Source organism: Bos taurus, chromosome 10 (assembly GCF_002263795.3).
Source record: "Bos taurus isolate L1 Dominette 01449 registration number 42190680 breed Hereford chromosome 10, ARS-UCD2.0, whole genome shotgun sequence".
Classification (NCBI taxonomy): Eukaryota; Metazoa; Chordata; class Mammalia; order Artiodactyla; family Bovidae; genus Bos; species Bos taurus.
In genome coordinates this window covers 30,236,682-30,257,620 of record NC_037337.1, presented here as the reverse complement: position 1 = coordinate 30,257,620, position 20,939 = coordinate 30,236,682, and the positions used below count along the sequence as shown (strand labels likewise).

Below are 20,939 nucleotides of genomic sequence, written 5' to 3'. Positions count from 1 at the left end.
AGAGCTCGCGGACCTGCACGCGGCCACCACCGCTCCGCCCCGCCCCTCGCCCGGCCATCCCCCGGCTCCAGACCTGACCCCCGGACGGCGCCCGAGGTTCGTGCCCGCTCTCCGGATCGCGCCAGCTGCCCATCAGTTGGACGCGCTTGGGTTTCCTTCCCCATTTTTCCTGTTTTAAGTACAATAAAAGGGAGAGGGGGATCTTGGATTTTTAAAAATTTTGTTTGATTCTTTAATTGGGGGGCATTTCGCTCCCAGTCGGGAGGTGCGGCCCGGGGAGGGGCCCGAAGCGGGAACGTGCCCGGTGCTGCCCCGTCTTTGTCTGCTGCCTCCGGATGCACAGCGATGGGGGAATGGACCATCTTGGAGAGGCTGCTGGAAGCCGCGGTGCAGCAGCACTCCACTATGATCGGGAGGTAAGGGCGACGAGCCGGCCATCAGCGGGCCCCGTCGGGCGGCTCCCGGGAGTCCTTTCTAACGTCCAGACCGAGCCCCAGCAGCCCTCAGACCATCCTCTGTCTCCTTCCCATCATCCTTGGTCCATGCGCCTGTGTTCCCAGCATTGAGGGATTGCCTGACGCCCAGTGAGGCCCCCCTCCTCCAGCTGCTCCTCATCAGGAATCCATCCCTTCCCTATGAAGCACCACCAGGGGATTCACTTTTCTTCCATTAGCAAAGGAGTTATTGGCTCAGTCGTGGTACCCCCACTCTCTGGAGTCAGAGCCAATCTTCATCCAGTTCCCTAAATAGAATCTACAAAGAAGGCAGGATTGTATTTGGACAGAGAAGGGCAAATGGGGAGATGGATTTGCTCTTCGGAGCAGATATATCTTTCCCCAACAAATATTTAACAAGCTAAACTGATTTGCCTGTTAAGACCTACAGTGTCAGAAACCTACACGCCCAGTTGATACATTTTGTCTCTATATATACTATATATATTCGTGTATAAATGTGTATATATAATTATAACTGTTTATGTAAAGCTTAAGTTCAGTATTCATATTGAGGATAAACTAAATATCCAGTTGGAGTACTTACATATACATACTCTGTGTGTAGACTTTGTATTTGCTGTATTCAGCTATTCCATGTGCATTTGCCATATCCAGAGGGAAGTTATATTTTGTGTCTCTCTACATTCCATCTGTTGCAAATACACCACGTCCAGTGTATGGAAATACACATGCTTAAGATCCCTGTAGTATGAAGTGTTCCCAGACTACTAACACCCAGCAGAAGGGGAAGAGACCAAAAGGTTTGCTGAATTCCCAGTTCAGGACCACGCTGGATGGATAGCTCCCCAGTCAAGGACACAGCTGGGAACTGAGCAATAGGGCTTTTCTATTGAGTCAGTGACTTAACCCTTGAGAACCTCTCTCCCTCCATTTTCCCCTGCTCAGGATCCTCTTGACTGTGGTGGTGATCTTCCGGATTCTCATTGTGGCCATTGTGGGGGAGACGGTGTACGATGATGAGCAGACCATGTTTGTATGCAACACACTGCAGCCCGGCTGTAACCAGGCCTGCTATGACCGCGCCTTCCCCATCTCCCACATACGTTACTGGGTCTTCCAGATCATAATGGTATGTACCCCCAGTCTCTGCTTCATCACTTACTCTGTGCACCAGTCTGCCAAGCAACGAGAACGCCGCTACTCTACTGTCTTCCTGGCTCTGGACAGAGATCCTCCTGAGTCCATGGGGGGTCCTGGAGGAACTGGGGGCGGAGGCAGTGGTGGTGGCAAACGAGAAGATAAGAAGTTGCAAAATGCCATTGTTAATGGAGTGCTGCAGAACACAGAGAACACGAGCAAGGAGACAGAGCCAGATTGTTTAGAGGTGAAGGAGCTGACCCCACACCCGTCAGGGTTGCGCACTGCTTCTCGATCCAAGCTCCGAAGGCAGGAAGGCATCTCCCGCTTCTACATTATCCAAGTGGTATTCCGAAATGCCCTGGAGATTGGGTTTCTGGTGGGCCAATACTTTCTCTATGGATTCAGTGTCCCGGGGTTGTACGAATGTGACCGCTACCCCTGTATCAAGGAGGTGGAATGTTATGTGTCCCGGCCTACTGAGAAGACTGTTTTTCTAGTGTTCATGTTTGCGGTGAGTGGCATCTGTGTTGTGCTCAACCTGGCTGAACTCAACCACCTAGGATGGCGCAAGATCAAGCTGGCTGTGCGAGGAGCCCAGGCCAAGAGAAAGTCAGTCTATGAGATCCGCAACAAGGACCTGCCCCGGGTCAGTGTTCCCAATTTTGGCAGGACTCAGTCCAGTGACTCTGCCTATGTGTGAAAGGGCAGGTTTTGGGAAGGCCTAGGGGATGACAAGTAGCCCCAAGGCAGATGACTATGGAGGGTGGCTCTATCGGCCCTCATTTTTGTGACGGTCATCATTGAGATATAGAATGAGGCTGGTTAAGAGAAGATCTTGCATCAGTTGGAGAGGAGAGAAAATAGAACCGTTACCACATCACACCACTGGTTCCAGAGACAACTGGACAAAGTGATGAGACTGATGAGTTGGACTCCTTTGGGCCCTTTTCTTTTGTGGTCCAGTTTGATCCCATAGTGGACTTGAACAGCTACCAAGTAGGACTTAGCTCTGCTAAGCTCTGTATTCTGGTGAATGGCATGAGTCAACTATTTTACTGGTACAAAATTTGTGACCAGCTCAACACATCCCTTCCTCCTGGGCTGCAGGACAAACATCCTTGGGGTATCCTTCATGTACCTCCCCCATCAGCATGCCCCTCTCCCTCAACCCAGGACAGCATGCCAGCTTTCTCCTCAATCTGGCCTTACAGTAAACCTAATATGGTTTATCTGCAAGCTAGAGGGAATTCTGTGGGGTGCTTTTCAGAGAATGGCCATGGCATAGGTTTGCATCATAGCCCCACCTGATTGGCCCTTAGTCATTATGAAAACCTTAGGAATGTCTCAATATTTCCAGTTTTCTAACTCAAACTGCACTGGTGCTGTTTATTAGGGGCAGGGGTTGGGTGGGAGGGACGGGATTGCAATATGCAACTATAACAGTCCTATGGGATGGTCATTGCACTGTTAGGCATGTGGTTATGAGCTTTGGGATATTTCTGCCTTCCAGATTGTGGACTTTGGACATTAAAAACAATTTTGTTGTTCTTGTTAATATCAAGGGTGTCTACCCAAGCCACAGAATCTCTAACTGGTGTATTTAATTCATTTTCTTATATAGTTTTGTTGTGCAACACAGCTGCACTTCATTTTGCCATGGTTTGAATTTACCTGTGTGCTCACACCAGAGACCTTAATCAGTCCATGTCAATCCTGATTTATAATTTTATCAGTTATTTTTGAAACACATGCAATCACTGGCTTAAGAAACCTGAAACTAAACACTATTGGCTAACATGCGTTTACGGATACTTATTTGAGACATATACATATACCAAAGGTTCAAAAACCTGTTGCTTTGGACTGTGAATATGTTTCCTTCTCTTTGCTCTTATTTATTTAAGTGCCATACTGTACCTTTCATATCCACTGTTTATTTAGTTAAAGCATTGGCCAAGAGTAATATTTGGATAAATGTGCTTTTATGAAGCCCTCCGTTTCCTTTGCATTATCATTATGATTTTTGGTTTAGGTAACAGACGTGATGTAATACACAACTGAGGATATGTTTAAAATAAAGTTCTTGCCTTTTTTTTTAATGGGAAGAGTCTGCAATTTTATGTTTTGATTTGGATTCTATTTATCTAAATATATGTTCAAAAATGTTTTGTCACATATTTAAAAATCGGAACCGTGAGGGCAGGAAGTGATGGATGGTTGAATAGTACTTGGAGGATGACTGATAATGTCTAGTCACTAACAGATGAGACAAGACTGGTACATTTTGTGAAAGTTTAGAAGACTGTGATGAGGTATTCAAATAGTGGTGTTTACTAACTCCTTTCCATTTTAGTCCAAGATTTCTCTGCTTGTCTAAGGATATTTCTTGTAATAAAATGTCAATGCTGCAACATATTAGTTTATTCCAGGAGTGGAATTATTTTTCCCATTTTACCATACTTTCCTGCTCTCAGCTGTCACATTTGGCAGCAGGCCATGCTCCCTGTGCTCATCTATTTGAGACCTGATGTTTAAATGATGCTAATCCAGTAGTCAAACAGAACCTTCTAGACCAGCATTGTTCAATACAACTTGGTGTAGTGACAGAAACTTCTGTTGTCTTTGCTGCTTAATATGACAATGACTATTGAGCTCTTAAAATGTGGCTAGGACAATTGAATAACTGAAATTCTAATTTTATTTAATTTTAATTAATTTAAATAACCATATAGGGTTAGTTGCTACTGTATCATAAAGCACAATTATAGACTTTTAATCAAGCACTTCTTACTGGGTTATTCCAAAAGAGATTAATCCTTTGCTTATGTGTCCTAAGATATTACTTTTTAGCAACACATTTTACTAACATATTTGGCATTTTCTTTCTTTTTTAGTTTTGTTTTTTTTTTTTAAAAACACCTTTTTATTTTATATTGCAGTATAGTTGATAAACAGTGTTTGTGATAGTTTCAGGTATACAGCAAAGTGATTCAGTTATAGATATACACATATTTGTTCGTGTTTGGCATTTTCTGTCTACGTTAATGGTCCCCTTAGTTCCGTAAACTAATGCTCTTCCTCAGCTCTTAAATGCTATTCACCTTCTAATTCCAATACGCTCTTCATCTGAATATTGCAAAGCAACGTGAAATTTCTTGGATGATTGCTTTTCAAACACGATTGTTGCATCCTTTAACTATGACAGTGTGGATGCCAATTTTAGAATGAAAATCTGTTTATTTCAATCTATAGGTTTCCATCTGCAGTATAAATAGGCAGTTGAAAAGGATTATTCTTGAGTAAAGAAACAGATCCTCCTCTGTTTTGTGTTTGGTGAGCTAAAAATGTTTTAAGATGCCTCCCAGAGATGGAGGAAGAGTGTTGCTTGAGAGCTCTTAGCATATGCTTGGGTGTGAAAGAAGTAGGAAGCTGTGTGGAAAACAAGGGCTGTTGTATTTATGCCACAATGTGAGATTGGGAGAACGATAGTGTTTCCGGGTAGAAATGCATCCTGTATCAGTGGAGCTCTGTGATGTTTCCAAACACCTGCAAATTCAAGATTAATTCACTTGTTGGTAGTAGAGAAGGGAACACGCCTTCCCCTAGGCTTATAGAGTCATTCCTCAGATTTACTGATGAGTGTCAGTCTGATTCTTTCGCTTTCTATTTAATGAAGGAAATACACTGATGATTTGATGGTTCACATAGCTATGTGATGGGTATGATCTTAATCTGTATTTTTGAGAGGACAGAACCAATCTCTTCTTATAAATTTAAGAGCCCTATAGTGAACCACAGGGCTTCCCTGATAGCTCAGTTGGTAAAGAGTCTGCCTGCAATGCAGGAGACCCTTGTTCGATTCTTGGGTTGAGAAGATCCACTGAAGAAGGGATAAACTACCCACTCCAGTATTCTTGGGCTTCCCTCATAGCTAAGCAGGTAAAAAATCTGCTTTCGATGTGGGAGACCTGGGTTCAATCCCTGGATTGGGAAGATCCCCTGGAGAAAGGAACAGCTACCCAGTCCAGTATTCTGGCCTGGAGAATTCCATGGACTGTATAGTCCATGGGATTGCAAAGAGTCGGACATGACTGAGTGACTTTCACTCACTCACTAGTGAACCACAGGCCCTTTTGGCCTGCGTGTGCATAATGTGTGTATGTGTGTGTGTGCGCATGTTGGTGGGGGTGGGGGGTGGGTGCTAAGGCATAAACTGAGTCTAAAAGTTTGAAGAATAGCCTGGAGAGACTGAAGTTACTTAGCCTGGGGAAAGGAAAGCCTGAAGTACAGAATTTGTCATTTTTAAGTCCTCAAATATTTAAAGGGTTAAAAAGTATAAGGGATAACAGCTGTACTTACTGACCTCTGAGAGCAGAGGAAAAAGACTGGATTCAAAATCAAGGGTGTAGAAAATAAAGTACCAGAAAGAACATGGTTTCTCTTTCACCTCTGCTTTTCTTTCCTCCTTCTTCTTCTTTTTTTTTTTTTTTAATGCTGTTTCTTCTGCAGTGAATACCTGTCTCACCACCTTCTTTCACTAAGTGTGTTCCTCTTCACTCCCTAAAAATTCTCTCACAGGAACCTATTCTAAACTCTCCTCCAGGCTGGCTTAGTGTGCCTGTGGTGAGCCTCCATAAAAGTCTCTCTGCCGCTTACTGCTTGGAGGTGAGATGTTTCTAGATCAGTGTGTGGGTCCTTGAGGATGGGAACTGTGCCTTAGCCATTGTAACCATATGTGGCATTTATCATCATCGCTACATCTACTACAAGAGAGATGGATGCTCAGTGTTCCATCTGGCAACAGCCTTACAGACTCAGTGTATGGAAGCTAAAAGCACCTTATAGAGACATTAAGTCAAACTCTTTATTATATGGTTGAGAAAACTGAAAGATCTATAATTGGGACATGGAGTTTCTTGGAAAATGATGTAACTGTTCATCTTGGAGAACTGTAATATTTAGGAAATCAATATTTATGTTGGTTTTACTTACTTTGTATTTTACAAGGTGTATTCATCTACTTGGGCTGCTGTAACAAAATATCACGAATGGAGCGGCTTGAACAAGAGGAATTTGTCTTCTCACCACTCTGCAATCTGCAAGTCCAAGATCAAGGTGCTGGCAGGATTAGTTTCTTTTGCGGCTTTTCCTGGTTTTGCAGATGGTCACCTTCTCTCTGTGTCCTCACGTGGTCACCCCTCTGTACATGTGCATTCTTAGTGTCTCTCTTGTGTCTTAATCTGCTCTTCTTATGAGGACATAAGTCACATTGAATTAGGGCCGACCCTAATGGCCTCCTTTTAACATAATCACTTCTCAAAAGACCCTGTCTTTAAATACAGTAGCATTTTGATGCAAGGGACACAGTTTAGCCCATAATACTAAATATTTTCAAACCTTTAGGTACCCTTTTGCTTGGGAGTGGTTACATAATTTACTGTACAAAATGGGTTATCTTTGAGAATAGAAGGGGCAGGATATCTAATTGAATGGAACACCAGACCTGTGAGTGTAAATTGGATCTGTCCTTAAGCAAACCAAGTTGTGTGGCTGCTTTACTTAAGACAATCAACAATCATTGAGCTCTTGCTCCAGGGCCTGGAACCCTGGAGATAATGACACCTAAGTCTCAGCTCTTGAGAAGGGCTATGAACTGCTGTCAGACAGAGATAAAAATTTATGTCAGTAATAATCAGGTGGCACTAGTGGTAAAGAACCTGCCTGCCAATGAAGGAGACATAAGAGATGTGGGTTCAATCCCTGGGTCAGGAAGATTCCCTGGAGGAGCGCATGGCAACCCACTCCAGTATTCTTGCCTAGAGAATGCCATGGACAGAGTAGCCTGGCGGGCTACAGTGCAAGTGTCTCGAAGAGTTGGACATGACTGAAGCGACTTATCACTCAATAATGGGAAAATAATATTTTTAAAAATACATATGTCTTTGCCCCCCAGACAACCTAACTTAGAATCTCTGATGCTGTAGCCTGGGCATTTCTTTCCCTATTTCTAGGGGATTGAATGTGTAGTCAGGATGGAGGGCCACGACATCAGAGACATACATTAGCATAAAATAACGAGAATCAGATATTTGGAGAAGTTAGGAAAGGGGGAGAAGAGAAGTGTGAGGTTCTCAGTGCTGCCCTTGCTTATGTCATGTGAAAAGTTAGTGATGAGAAGCTCTAAGTAGAGGACTAACAGCAATTCTCAGGGCTTTAAGAGTAGAAACAGTGGCCTTGGTGGTAAGAGAGGCTAACCAAGGATAGAGCCTGGAGTGAATGGAAGAGGAGAGGCCCAGTTTAAGGGCTGACAGGGCAAGTTACAAAGTGGTTTCATAAAGTTCAAGGAGGTGGAATCTCAAGGAAGAAGGTCTGTTCTGAGTATTCAACTTATAGTAAGCATTCCGTTAGACTAAAATGCTAAATTGAAGCTAGTTAAAGCTTCCAAACCATCCGCTAAACTTGGTGAGTGAGTGGGAAGTGATAAAGCAGTGAGCACAGACTGTCTTTTGTTTTGGATACTTCCCAGACCTCCTGCGGTTTCACTGAAACAGTTAAAGTCAGAGCAGGTGAACAGAAAATTATCCATCCCATCCAAGCCAGGGCTCTGAGACTCAATCAGGCATGGCAAGCCAGCTTTGTGACTACTCAAAGCTTATGTTCATTTAGGGCATATTATACACCAGGTTATAATGTACTTTAGCTCAAACAGACCTGATGGAACACAGCCTAAATGAATATTGTGGCTAAAATGTGTTTAGTGGCTCTTGTCATCTTAGGGTCCTGGGGCTGTAAGCAAGGACAGTGTATAAATATAGAGGCCTCTGGGAATTCCCTGGCTGTGGCTAGGACTCCACGCTTTTTCTGCAGGGGACATGGGTTTGATCCCTGGTTGGGAAATTAAGATCCCACATGGTGTGCGCCATGGCCAAAATAAATAAATTTAATTTAATTTAAAATATGAAAAAAAGAAAAAATAGAGGCCTCTGAGAGGATTTTTGTTGTTGTTCAGTCGCTAAGTTGTCTCTGACTCTATGATCGCATAGACTGAACCATGCCAGGCTTCCTTGTCTTTCACTATCTCTTGGAGTTTGCTCAAACTTATGTCCATTGAGTTGGTGATGCCACTCAACCATCTCATCCTTTACGGCTCCCTTCTCCTCCTGCCCTCACTCTTTCCCAGCATCAGGGTCTTTGCCAATGAATCAGCTCTTTGCATCAGGTGGCCAAAGTATTGGAGCTTCAGCTTCAGCATCAGTCCTTCAAATGAATATTCAGGATTGATTTCCTAGGATTGACTGGTTTGATCTCCTTGCAGTCCAAGGGACTCTTAAGAGTCTTTTCCAGCACCACAGTTTGAAAGCATCAATTCTTTGATGCTCTGCCTTCTTTATGGTCCAACTCTCCCATCTTTACATGACTACTGGAAAAACCATAGCTTTGACTATATAGATCCTTGTCTGAGAGGATACTGGTACCAAATATCTATGCAGCATTTGCTGTTGTGAATCAGATCCTTGGTTCACCCAGACCAGTATTCTAAGTCTCTAGCACCTGGGGCTGGAGAAGGCAATGGCAACCCACTCCAGTACTCTTGCCTGGAAAATCCCATGAACGGAGGAGCCTGGTAGGCTGCAGTCCATGGGGTCGCTAAGAGTCGGACATGACTGAACGACTTCACTTTCACTTTTCACTTTCATGCATTGGAGAAAGCAATGGCACCCCACTCCAGTGTTCTTGCCTGGAGAATCCCAGGGACAGGGGAGCCTCATGGGCTGCCATCTCTGGGGTCTCACGGAGTCAGACACGACTGAAGCGACTTAGCAGCAGCAACAGCAGCAACTGGGGCAAACCCAGTTCTGAGGAGTGGGCCAGTTCTCTCTGACTCCAAAGACTAGGATGCTCTTTAAGTTAGATAAGTCTATCTAACTTAAAAAATAAAGGACCTATCATCTATAACTACACCCCAGCTCCCCAGTCCCCAGTCCCTTCCTTGAAAGTCTCAGTCCCTCCAAACATCAAGCAATAGAAATTCATTCAATTCAATTCAGTGCTTTCTTGAATGCTGATGGTATGCAAGGGCTTGGATTAGGTATTAAAAAAAATTTACAGATAGGTGTGATGCCCTCCCTGCCCTCACAGGTCCTACAGTCTATCTGAGGGGAACAAATCAAGTTCATAAAGAACATGAAGTGTCATGTTCAAAACTCAAAGTTTTCTGAGATCTAAGAAGGAAGCCATCGCTCCAGTATGTGTGTTTGTTGAAGGTGGGAAGCTACAGAAAACATCACCAACAAACTGGTATTGAGTTGGGTCTCCTTGAAGAATAAAAGAGGTATGGACCAACATAACCATTTATCTCTCAAGTGGTGCTAGTGGTAAAGACCCTGCCTGCCAGTGCAGGAGAGAAAAGAGACAAGGGTTCTATCCCTGGGTTGGGAAGATACCCTGAAGTAGGAAATGGCAACCCACTCCAGTATTCTTGGCTGGAAAATTCCATGGACAGAGGAGCCTGGTAGGCTACAGTCAATGGGGCCACAAAGAGTCAGACACGACTGAACACCAGCCCACTGGGACATAGTGGAGAACTGGGAGATTGCTGTTTTGTTTGGAGTTCACAGAGAGAAGTGGTGGGAAGTGAGTTTGGAAGGTGAGGAGAGTGGACCACGTGGTATATTCGGCAAAGAAATTTGCACTAAACTGGGAAAAAATGTGAAGAAACACCTTTCAACAAAGCCCCTTCATGCCATCATTTTGAGTACACTTAGGTCCCCAGGCATCAGCCACACTGTCCCTTTCTGACCATGCAGAAATTCCATCTCAGGATCAGCCTTGATTTGGAAAACACATTTCAATCTCAACAGTAACGGATTGGAGCAAATATCCAGGGTGAAGGTTGGGGATTTGGCAGCATGGCCCCATTAACATTAGTGGGAGTTAGTCTGCTAAATCCTAGACACTGAACAGAATCCTCATGTTTATTCACCAGGATGACCTTTCTGCTGTAAATTGATACAATATTTCAGAATCACTTAGAACCGATTAAGCTTTGTAGCATCTCTCTCCTAAAAGGGAAATCTTTTTGAAAATTGCTGTTCTGTTCACTGAAACGTCTGTATTTGTGGGCAACTCTGACCAGCAGGAACATATGGGCACCTAAATATAGAATTGGTGAATTTTGATACCTCTGAGACGCTTAATCTGGGGAACTTTGTCTGTTGTACCTGTCTCCAGGTAGGGGCCAAGCTTTTTGCAAATGATTGCTTTCTCCAAAAAACTTCTTTTTTTTTTGCATAATTTTATACTTTCTTCCTTTCATATTTTTAATTTTCTTAAATATAATTTTTTAAATTCTGAAGGTTTTTTATTATGAAATTCTGATCTCAATAATAGCAAAGACGTATTAAACATTTCCCCCTTAACCCTCACAACGGCCCTGTAAGAAGAGTGCTAAGCATGAGTACATCCATTTTTCAGATGAGGAAACCAAAATATGTAGATGTTAAGTCAATTTCCTAGGGCATATAGCTAGTCCACAGCTATGTTTAGACTTCAGCCCATGCCATGCAACCTTGAAGCCAAGATTTAACACTTCTTGACCTTGCCATTAAGAAAGCTCTGCAGGATGAGAAACCTGACACATTGGTCTGTTACTTTGCTCTCAGTACATTTTTCAGTGGGACGTTTCTCCTCCCCAAGAAGAATGTTCTTTTCTTGGTATGTCTCAGTGCAATGTGAGACTGTGATGTTTTCCAAGGTGTTACCACATCATAGTCACCTTTGTTTCTGCTGGTACAGATAGAGCAAGACTTCATACATGTCTACTGATTGGATAAATAAATAAAAATATAGATTTACAGGACCTTGTGGTGGGATGGGAAAGGTCTTTCCGTTCACTCCTTCATTTTGTAGAGACAACTTAGATCCAGAGAGAAAGCCTAAATAAAGAGCTCCAGGTTAGAAAGACGTTGAGGTAGGGTGCGATTAAGACGTAGCTCATCAAATTGTCAGGAAAAGACATCCTGGGTGGACAAAGGTCGCTAGCAGTGGCTGGCAATGTCAGAGCTCCTCTGATTCCTAGTCCAGTTTCTCCAACCACAGGTCATGGGAACCATGAGTTGGCAACGGTGTTGGAGAACCATGAACCATTGTCTTGGTTTAGCACATAGCCCATCCAGCTTCTAGGCACCATATTCCTGAGCTTAGTCCTGGTCAGAGGATAACTCAAGGTCACAGACTCATGGCCTTGACCCCCAGTTATGCACATGAGTGTGTGTCTATCTCTGGGAACACTTTGGGCAACTTCACACCCCTTACTCTGAGAAACCATCTTCTTGAACATTTCTTCCAGACCCCTGGTAGTGTATGTGTGTGTGGCGGAGGCGGGGGGCATTCACAGATGGAACTCAGGCTTCCCTAGCTAGAAGAAGACCCCTGACCCTCACCCATCCTAACTGCAGCTTCTCTGCAGACTTTTCTCTGTTTCTTCCAGGAGCCCATGGATAGATAACCAGTGCTGCGTGCTCATTAGCTAGTATTTCCCAGTTCTGTGTAGAAGCTTCTCTTTCTGCCCCATTTTCCCCATCACTATGCTTTGCCTGAAGCCAGGCACTCAGGGACTTCCCTTGTGGTCCAGTGGTTAAGATTTCACCTTCCAATGTTGGGGAGCTGGGATCCCACATGCCTCACAGCCAAAACAAAAACAAAACAGAAGCAATGTTGTGGCAAATTCAGTAAAAATCTTGAAGATGGTCCACATAAAAAATCTTTAAAAATAAAAGGTACTCAGAAAATTATTATTTTTGCACATGTAATCTAAATGTAGTGTTTATACATGTTCAGCTCTGAGCTAGGCGCTAAGGATACAGAAGACATGTCAGAGAAAACCAAAGGAAGAAGCTTGGGGCTGGTCTTGCTTTATAAGAAAAAAAATCAGAGGTGAGAGATATCCAAGCACAATGGAAAAGAACATGAACACTAGAGTTCCAGGCCCTTCCTCCAGAGAAGCAAACAGACTATATGCATCTGAAAACATAAAGGCAAGTCTTTTCTTTTATTAAAATATAAAATAATATAACCTCAAATGATGCTATAGGCCAAAGGTAACTTGGTGAGCTGGGCATGGAGATATTGTTTCTCCTTTTCCAAAAACTAAATTCAAATTTTAAGATCAGCGACTGATTTTCTTCAGTTATAAGAACTGTAATAGTGATACTAATGACCATGATACAATCATGATAGTGAGAATAAACATTTGAGTAGATACGTTTTCTCACTTCTTCCTTGTGTATTGTCTTATTTGGTCTTTGCAGCCCTGTCTAGGAGTGGGCAGAGTACAGAACAGGTGGTACTTGTTTCTCCTTAAAGGAACAAAATCGTAGAACTTCAGTTTTCGTGGTTTGTCCAAAACCACAGTTAGTTTTAATATGGTAGGACAGAGCCCTTTTCTCTGCCTTGTAATCTGATACAGTCAAATGTTAAGCTTTAACTTGTCAAGAGAGAGATCTAGAAACGATAGGAGGGAAATGAATATATTCTTAGAAAGTGGCTTCCTATATTTTTAAAGAAGTTTCAGGGAAATGTGGCAGACTAGTCTTTAGGGAAGGACATTGCCTTGGTCTCCTGGGAACTGCAATTCATTCAGGAAAGTTAGAACTGAATTTTTCTGGACCTTGGACTGCAAACCAGAGAAAGTGAAGTGAAAATCCTGGCAAGGCAGCCAGGTCTGACATGGTTTCTTCCTCTTATCTATTTTCCTTGATTCCAGAGATGAGAGAAGAAATAAAAAGCAGCACTTTTTCTTTTAAAAAAACACTCTGCACTTATTTCCTCTAATTGCCAAAATAATACAAATTCAGGGCAGAGAGAAGCACAACAAAAACATTTTGTTACTCAAAGAGAATCATCATTTGTCCTTTGGTATAAGACTTCTGCTCAGTAGCTAGAGAGATGGGTGCACATAAGATCTTGGATATGGAGTTCCTAGAGGTAACATCACAGGGTCCATACTGTTTGGTAGGCTTTTTTCCACTTAGAAATAGATAGCCATTATTTTTCACATATCAAATAGCTGGAAACAAGCTTTTGATTAGTGGATACATGTTTTGTAATACGGTGGAACCACAATTTACTTGGACAATTCCCTAGTTTTGGACATTTAGCTTGTTACCAGTTGTCTCTGTCTTACACAATAGTGGGGTAAATTTACACACACTTCCTAGATTGCTTCTTCAGGATAACTGGATTACAGAGCAGGCATTTAACATTTGCTGCTGCTGCTGCTGCTGCTGCTAAGTCACTTCAGTCATGTCCGACTCTCTGCGACCTCATAGATGGCAGCCCACCAGGCTCCCCCGTCCCTGGGATTCTCCAGGCAAGAACACTGGAGTGGGTTGCCATTTCCTTCTCCAATGCATGAAAGTGAAAAGTGAAAGTGAAGTCGCTCAGTCGTGTCCAACTCTTTGCAACCCCATGGACTGCAGCCTACTAGGCTCCCCCGTCCGTGGGATTTTCCAGGGAAGGGTACTAGAGTGGGGTGCCATTGCTTTCTCCAAACATTTGTTGCTACATTTTGCCAAATTTTCAAAAGATGAATATGAAAATGTTAGTAGATATTGGTAGCTAATGAGAAAATTTAAGAAGCAGATATTTCTGAGATTCAGGCAAAACTAACTTACAAGACAGGAAGATGCAGAAAATCTCTTCAAATTTGTTTTGGCGGGGGGGCGGGGGTGGGGAAGGTGAAGGAAAAACTTAAGTCTCATTTTTGTCTCTTATTGAGAACAATCAGTATGTGTGTGTGTTCAGTCACTGAAGTTGTGTCTGACTCTTTGTGACCCTATGGTCTGTAGTCTGTCCGGCTCCTCAGTCCACAGGATTCCCCAGGCAAGGATACTGGAGTGGGTAGCCATTCCTTTCTCCAGGGAATCTTCCTGACCCAGGGATCAAACCGATGTCTCTTATGTCTCCTGTGTTGGCAGGCAGGTTCTTTACCATTCGTGTCACCTGGGAAGTGTTAATAATGGGAGCTAACCCTTTAAATCAGGGATCCCCAACCTAATGCCTGATGATCTGAGATGGAGCTGATGTAATAATAGCAGAAATATAGTGCACAATAAATGTAATGCACTTGAATTATTCTGAAACCATCCCCTCATCCCCAAGTCTGTGGAAAAATGGTCTTCCACAAAACCAGTCACTGGTGCCAAAAAGGTTGGAGACTGCTGCTCTACATGTGTGTTAGTTACTCAGTCGTGTCTGACTCTTTGCAACCCCATGAACTATAGCCCACTAGGCTCCTCTGTCCAAGGAATTCTCCAGGCAAGAACATTGGAGTGGGTTGCCATTCCCTTTTCCAGGGGATCTTCCTGATCCAGGGATCGAACCTGGGTCTCCCACATTGCCAGCAGATTCTTTACAGTCTGAGCCACCATAGTCTCAGCTGCTCTAAATACAAGATGTCAGTACTGAGACTCTGGGAAGCTGTGACTCCTGAGTTTGAGACAAAAATAAGGTTGAGGAAGAGCATAATGCCCAGCCAGATCAGGGAAGCAAATTGGAGTATCCGTAAAAGGATGGCAAAGTTGTGAGTGAGAAAACAACAGATAGAATTAAATACTGAAGGCCAGCTCACACATTGGACCATGAAGCAGTCTTCGGTAAAAGAATCATACAGTTTGAAAACCATTGCTGAGTGATCAAAACCCAGCTGGGGAATCCCAAGGAAGGGGTGAAGCCCTAGCTCCTGGTCGCAGAGGTGGCATTCCACTCACCCACCAAGGTTTCACATGCCTCCACTCAGGCCTATGCTTGGGCTAGAACCCAAATGGACAAATGGCTGAGATGGAGATTTGATAAGGGAACAAGTGTCAAGACTTACATGTTACATATCTGGGGATAAAAAGCAGGCTAGAAAGGGCACATAATATAACCAGTCCTTATTAAAAGGAAAACTTATTTCCAAAGAAACCCTTTTTCTTTATCAAATCACTCTGGAATTCATTTAAATGTAGGTGCACTTGATAAAAATAGCAGTTTCCTTTTCTGTGCCTGGGTGCTAATGAGCTCGACAGGCATTGATTCTTCACTTTGATAAATTCTCTTTGCTCACCACACCTCTTTCTGGTGCTCCGAGGGTCCTAGGGTGTTGAGATGAGAGTGGCTGGTACTTAAAAAGACTTTCTTAGGTGAGAATATACAATGACGTAATGACTTCTTTTTTAAGGACAAGAGAGGGAACAAGAGAGGTGAGTGGTGGGTAGAAAAAGTATCGTTTTAAATAAATTGAAAGTTAAACTAACTTCACTTGTCTGCATACTTTGTATGTGGGGGTAGATTTCATATCTAGCATGTGCTCGGGGGCTTTCTAGGGTCAAAGGAATAATAATAAATGAGGAATATATAGGAGAATGACAGATAGCTGACAAGTAGTTGCAAGCGCAAGCTTTAGAGTCAAATGCCCTACAAATAGAATAGTAACTTGCAATTTAGTAGCGTCCCATGACCATCTTTGATTAATAGTGACACATTCATTCTATGGGCTTCCCTTGTGGCTCAGCTGGTAAAGAATCTGCCTTCAATGTGAGAGACCTGCGTTCCATCCCTGGGTTGGGAAGATTCCCTGGAGAAGGGAAAGGCTAACCACTCCAGTATTTTGGCCTGGAGCATTCCATGGATTGTATAGTCCATGGGGTCACAAAGAGCTGGACATGATTGAGCAACTTTCACATTCATTCTATAAGTATTTACTGAGACACAGCTGTGGATCAGACACTGAATTAGCTTCATGACTCTTACTTTCTAGTTGTGGGATCTGGGCCAGTTACTTAACCTTACTAAACCTCAGTTTCCAGGTCTGTGAAATGGAAATAATAAAGCCATCTATCTCATTGGTTGTTGGGAGTGACAAATTTGATTACTTTTATAAAGAACTCTTTTCATTGTTTGATACCCATTAAGTACTTAATAAATGTTATTGATTTATTATAATAATCGTCAGACTTTATTTTTTTGGGCTCCAAAATCACTGCAGATGGTGACTGCAGCCATGAAATTAAAAGATGCTTACTCCTTGGAAGGAAAGTTATGACCAACCTAGATAGCATATTCAAAATCAGAGACATTACTTTGCCAACAAAGGTCCGTCTAGTCAAGGCTATGGTTTTTCCTGTGATTATGTATGGATGTGAGAGTTGGACTGTGAAGAAGGCTGAGTGCTGAAGAATTGATGCTTTTGAACTGTGGTGTTGGAGAAGACTCTTGAGAGTCCCTTGGACTGCAAGGAGATCCAACCAGTCCATTCTGAAGGAGATCAGCCCTGGGATTTCTTTGGAAAGAATGATGCTAAAGCTGAAACTCCAGTACCTTGGTCACCTCATGCAAAGAGTTGACTCATTGGAAAAGACTCTGATGCTGGGAGGGATTGGGGGCAGGAGGAAAAGGACGACAGAGGATGAGATGGCTGGATGGCATCACTGACTCAATGGACGTGAGTCTGAGTGAACTCTGGGAGTTGGTGATGGACAGGGAAGCCTGGCGTGCTTCGATTCATGGGGTCGCAAAGAGTCAGACACGACTGAGTGACTGAACTGAACTGAACTGAAGTGATTGGATGTGATTATTGGTATCTGGAGTTCATCACAGCCCTATCTGAAGAGGATACTGAAAAAGGAGAAAAGAAATATAGAAAGAGGGATCTGGCAAGGACATCAGCTTCTTCTCATTCCACAGTTTGTCTCAGGCCAATGCCATGACTCCTAGAGTCAATTTGATGGGAGGAGAAGGTGATGTGTAGGCAGCACATGATGCAATCCGGCTTTGACACCAAAGAAGGAGGGCCACACTGCCAAGACACGGGGCTCCTTGCTGAAGAAGTAGTTAGAAAGCGATATGGAAGATCTGGAAATGCCTTTTTATTTACCTAGAACTCTGCTTTGTTGCAAGATCTAAATAAGCAGCTTCTGTTTGTGTAGACTTCTATATTATCCTACAAGATGCTATCATCAGCATTCTCCAATGAACCTTTGTCAGCAGCCTTGTAAGACAGAGTGGAAAATACCCTATCTTACAGATGAGAAAATGACATTTAGAGACACTTATTCTTTTTTTTTTTCCAAACTTTTTATTTTTTGTTGGGGTATGGCTAGTTAACACTGTTGTGATAGTTTCAGCTGAACAGCCAAGGGACTCAACCATACATTTACATGTATGCATTCAGTTCAGTTCAGTTCAGTCACTCAGTTGTGTCCGACTCTTTGCCACCCCATGAATCGAAGCACACCAGGCCTCCGTGTCCATCAGCAACTCCCAGAGTTCACTCAGACTCACGTCCATCGAGTCAGTGATGCCATCCAGCCATCTCATCCTCTGTCGTCCTTTTCCTCCTGCCCCCAATCCCTCCCAGCAGCAGAGTCTTTTCCAATGAGTCAACTCTTTGCATGAGGTGGCCAAGGTACTGAAGTTTCAGCTTCAGCATCATTCCCTCCAGAGAAATCCCAGGGCTGATCTCCTTCAGAATGGACTGGTTGGATCTCCTTGCAGTCCAAGGGACTCTCAAGAGTCTTCTCCAACACCACAGTTCAAAAGCATCAATTCTTCGGCACTCAGCCTTCTTCACAGTCCAACTCTCACATCCATACATGATCACAGGAAAAACCATAGCCTTGACTAGACGGACCTTTGTTGGCAAAGTAATGTCTCTGCTTTTCAATATGCTATCTAGGTTGGTCATAACTTTCCTTCCAAGGAATAAGCATCTTTTAATTTCATGGCTGCAATCACCATCTGTAGTGATTTTGGAGCCCAGAAAAATAAAGTCACACTGTTTCCACTGTTTCCCCATCTATTTCCCATGAAGTGATGGGACCGGATGCCATGATCTTCATTTTCTGAATGTTGAGCTTTAAGCCAACTTTTCACTCTCCACTCTCACTTTCATCAAGAGGCTTTTTAGTTCCTCTTCACTTTCTGCCATAAGGGTGGTGTCATCTGCACATCTGAGGTTATTGACATTTCTCCTGGCAATCTTGATTCCAGCTTGTGTTTCTTCCAGTCCAGCATTTCTCATGATGTACTCTGCATATAAGTTAAATAAGCAGGGTGACAATATACAGCCTTGACGTACTCCTTTTCCTATTTGGAACCAGTCTGTTGTTCCATGTCCAGTTCTAACTGTTGCTTCCTGACCTGGATATAGGTTTCTCAAGAGGCAGGTCAGGTGGTCTGGTATTCCCATCTCTTTCAGAATTTCCCACAGTTTATTGTGATCCACACAGTCAGAAGCTTTGGCATAGTCAATAAAGCAGAAATAGATGCTTTTCTGGAACTCTCTTGCTTTTTCGATGATCCAGCAGATGTTGGCAATTTGATCTCTGGTTCCTTTGCCTTTTCTAAAACCAGCTTGAACATCTGGAAGTTCACGGTTCACATATTGCTAAAGCCTGGCTTGGAGAATTTTGAGCATTACTTTACTAGCATGTGAGATGAGCGCAATTGTGCGGTAGTTTGAGCATTCTTTGGCATTGCCTTTCTTTGGGATCGGAATGAAAACTGACCTTTTCCAGTCCTGTGGCCACTGCTGAGTTTTCCAAATTTGCTGGCATATTGAGTGCAGCACTTTCACAGCATCATCTTTCAGGATTTGAAATAGCTCAATTGGAATTCCATCACCTCCACTAGCTTTGTTTGTAGTGATGCTTTCTAAGGCCCACTTGACTTCACATTCCAGGATGTCTGGCTCTAGGTCAGTAATCACACCATCATGATTATCTGGGTCATGAAGATCTTTTTTGTACAGTTCTTCTGTGTATTCTTGCCACATCTTCTTGATATCTTGTGCTTCTGTTAGGTCCACACCATTTCTGTCCTTTATCCAGCCCATCTTTGCATGAAATATTCCCTTGGTATCTCTAATTTTCTTGAAGAGATCTCTAGTCTTTCCCATTCTGTTGTTTTCCTCTATTTCTTTGCATTTATTGCTGAGGAATGCTTTCTTATCTCTTCTTGATATTCTTTGGAACTCTGCATTCAGATGCTTGTATCTTTCTTTTTCTCCTTTGCTTTTTGCTTCTCTTCTTTTCACAGCTATTTTTAAGGCCTCCCCAGACAGCCATTTTGCTTTTTTGCATTTCTTTTCCATGGGGATGGTCCTGATCCCTGCCTCCTGTACAATGTCATGAACCTCATTCCATAGTTCATCAGGCACTCTCATTATCAGATCTAGACCCTTAAATCTATTTCTCACTTCCACTGTATAATCATAAGGGATTTGATTTAGGTCATACCTGAATGGTCTAATGGTTTTCCCTACTTTCTTCAATTTCAGTCTGAATTTGGTAATAAGGAGTTCATGATCTGAGCCACAGTCAGCTCCTGGTCTTGTTTTTGTTGACTGTATATAGCTTCTCCATCTTTGGCTGCAAAGAATATGATCAATCTGATTTCAGTATTGACCATCTGGTGATGTCCATGTATACAGTCTTCTCTTGTGTTGTTGGAAAAGGGTGTTTGCCATGACCAGTGCGTTCTCTTGACAAAACTCTATTAGCCTTTGCCCTGCTTCATTCTGTACTCCAAGGCCAAATTTGCCTGTTACTCCAGGTATTTCTTGACTTCCTACTTTGACATTCCAGTCCCCTGCAATGAAAAGGACATCTTTTGTGGGTGTTAGTTCTACAAGGTCTTGTAGGTCTTCATAGAACTGCTCAACTTCAGCTTCTTCAGCGTTACTGGTTGGGGCATAGACCTGGATTACTGTGATATTGAATGGTTTGCCTTGGAAATGAACAGAGATCATTCTGTCATTTTTGAGATTGCATCCAAGTACTGCATTTCAGACTCTTTGTTGACCATGATGGCTACTCCATTTCTTCTAAGGGATTCCTGCCCACAGTAGTAGATATAATGGTCATCTGAGTTAAATTCACCCATTCCAGTCCATTTCAGTTCGCTGATTCCTAGAGACACTTATTCTTTAATACCAAACAGCCAGGCCAGAGTCAGGATTGAATCAAAGCTGCTCGAAACCCAAATTTCCTGTTACTAGAATGTTCAGCTATTCCTAATACTGACCCCTTTACAGTTTATGTGAATATTTGTGCTCTTCTGAGGCCTTATCTGGGCAGAGGGAAGCTTAGTTTAACCTTGGCCAGAGAAGAACATGATAAAATTAGCACAACTTTTGTAGACATAGCAAAGCATGTAGAGACTAAAGTCTAAAGTCATAGAAAAATTTGAGCATTACTGTTACTTATTATCCATGACCTTGACCTTGGCTTTTGTTGAGGCACTACTCATGGACTCATTTATTGAATTAACAGATGTGAAACTTTTATGAACAATGTCTGG

General features: G+C 42.9%; 1 protein-coding gene across 1 annotated transcript; it reads left to right on the top strand.

The window, feature by feature from the left end:
• Window positions 1–345: 345 nt before the first annotated feature.
• Window positions 346–2,298, top strand: GJD2 (gap junction protein delta 2). Its single transcript, NM_174683.1, has 2 exons — window positions 346–416; window positions 1,404–2,298. The coding sequence occupies exons 1-2, from the start codon at window positions 346–348 to the stop codon at window positions 2,296–2,298; spliced, it is 966 nt and encodes a 321-aa protein (NP_777108.1).
• Window positions 2,299–20,939: the final 18,641 nt, after the last annotated feature.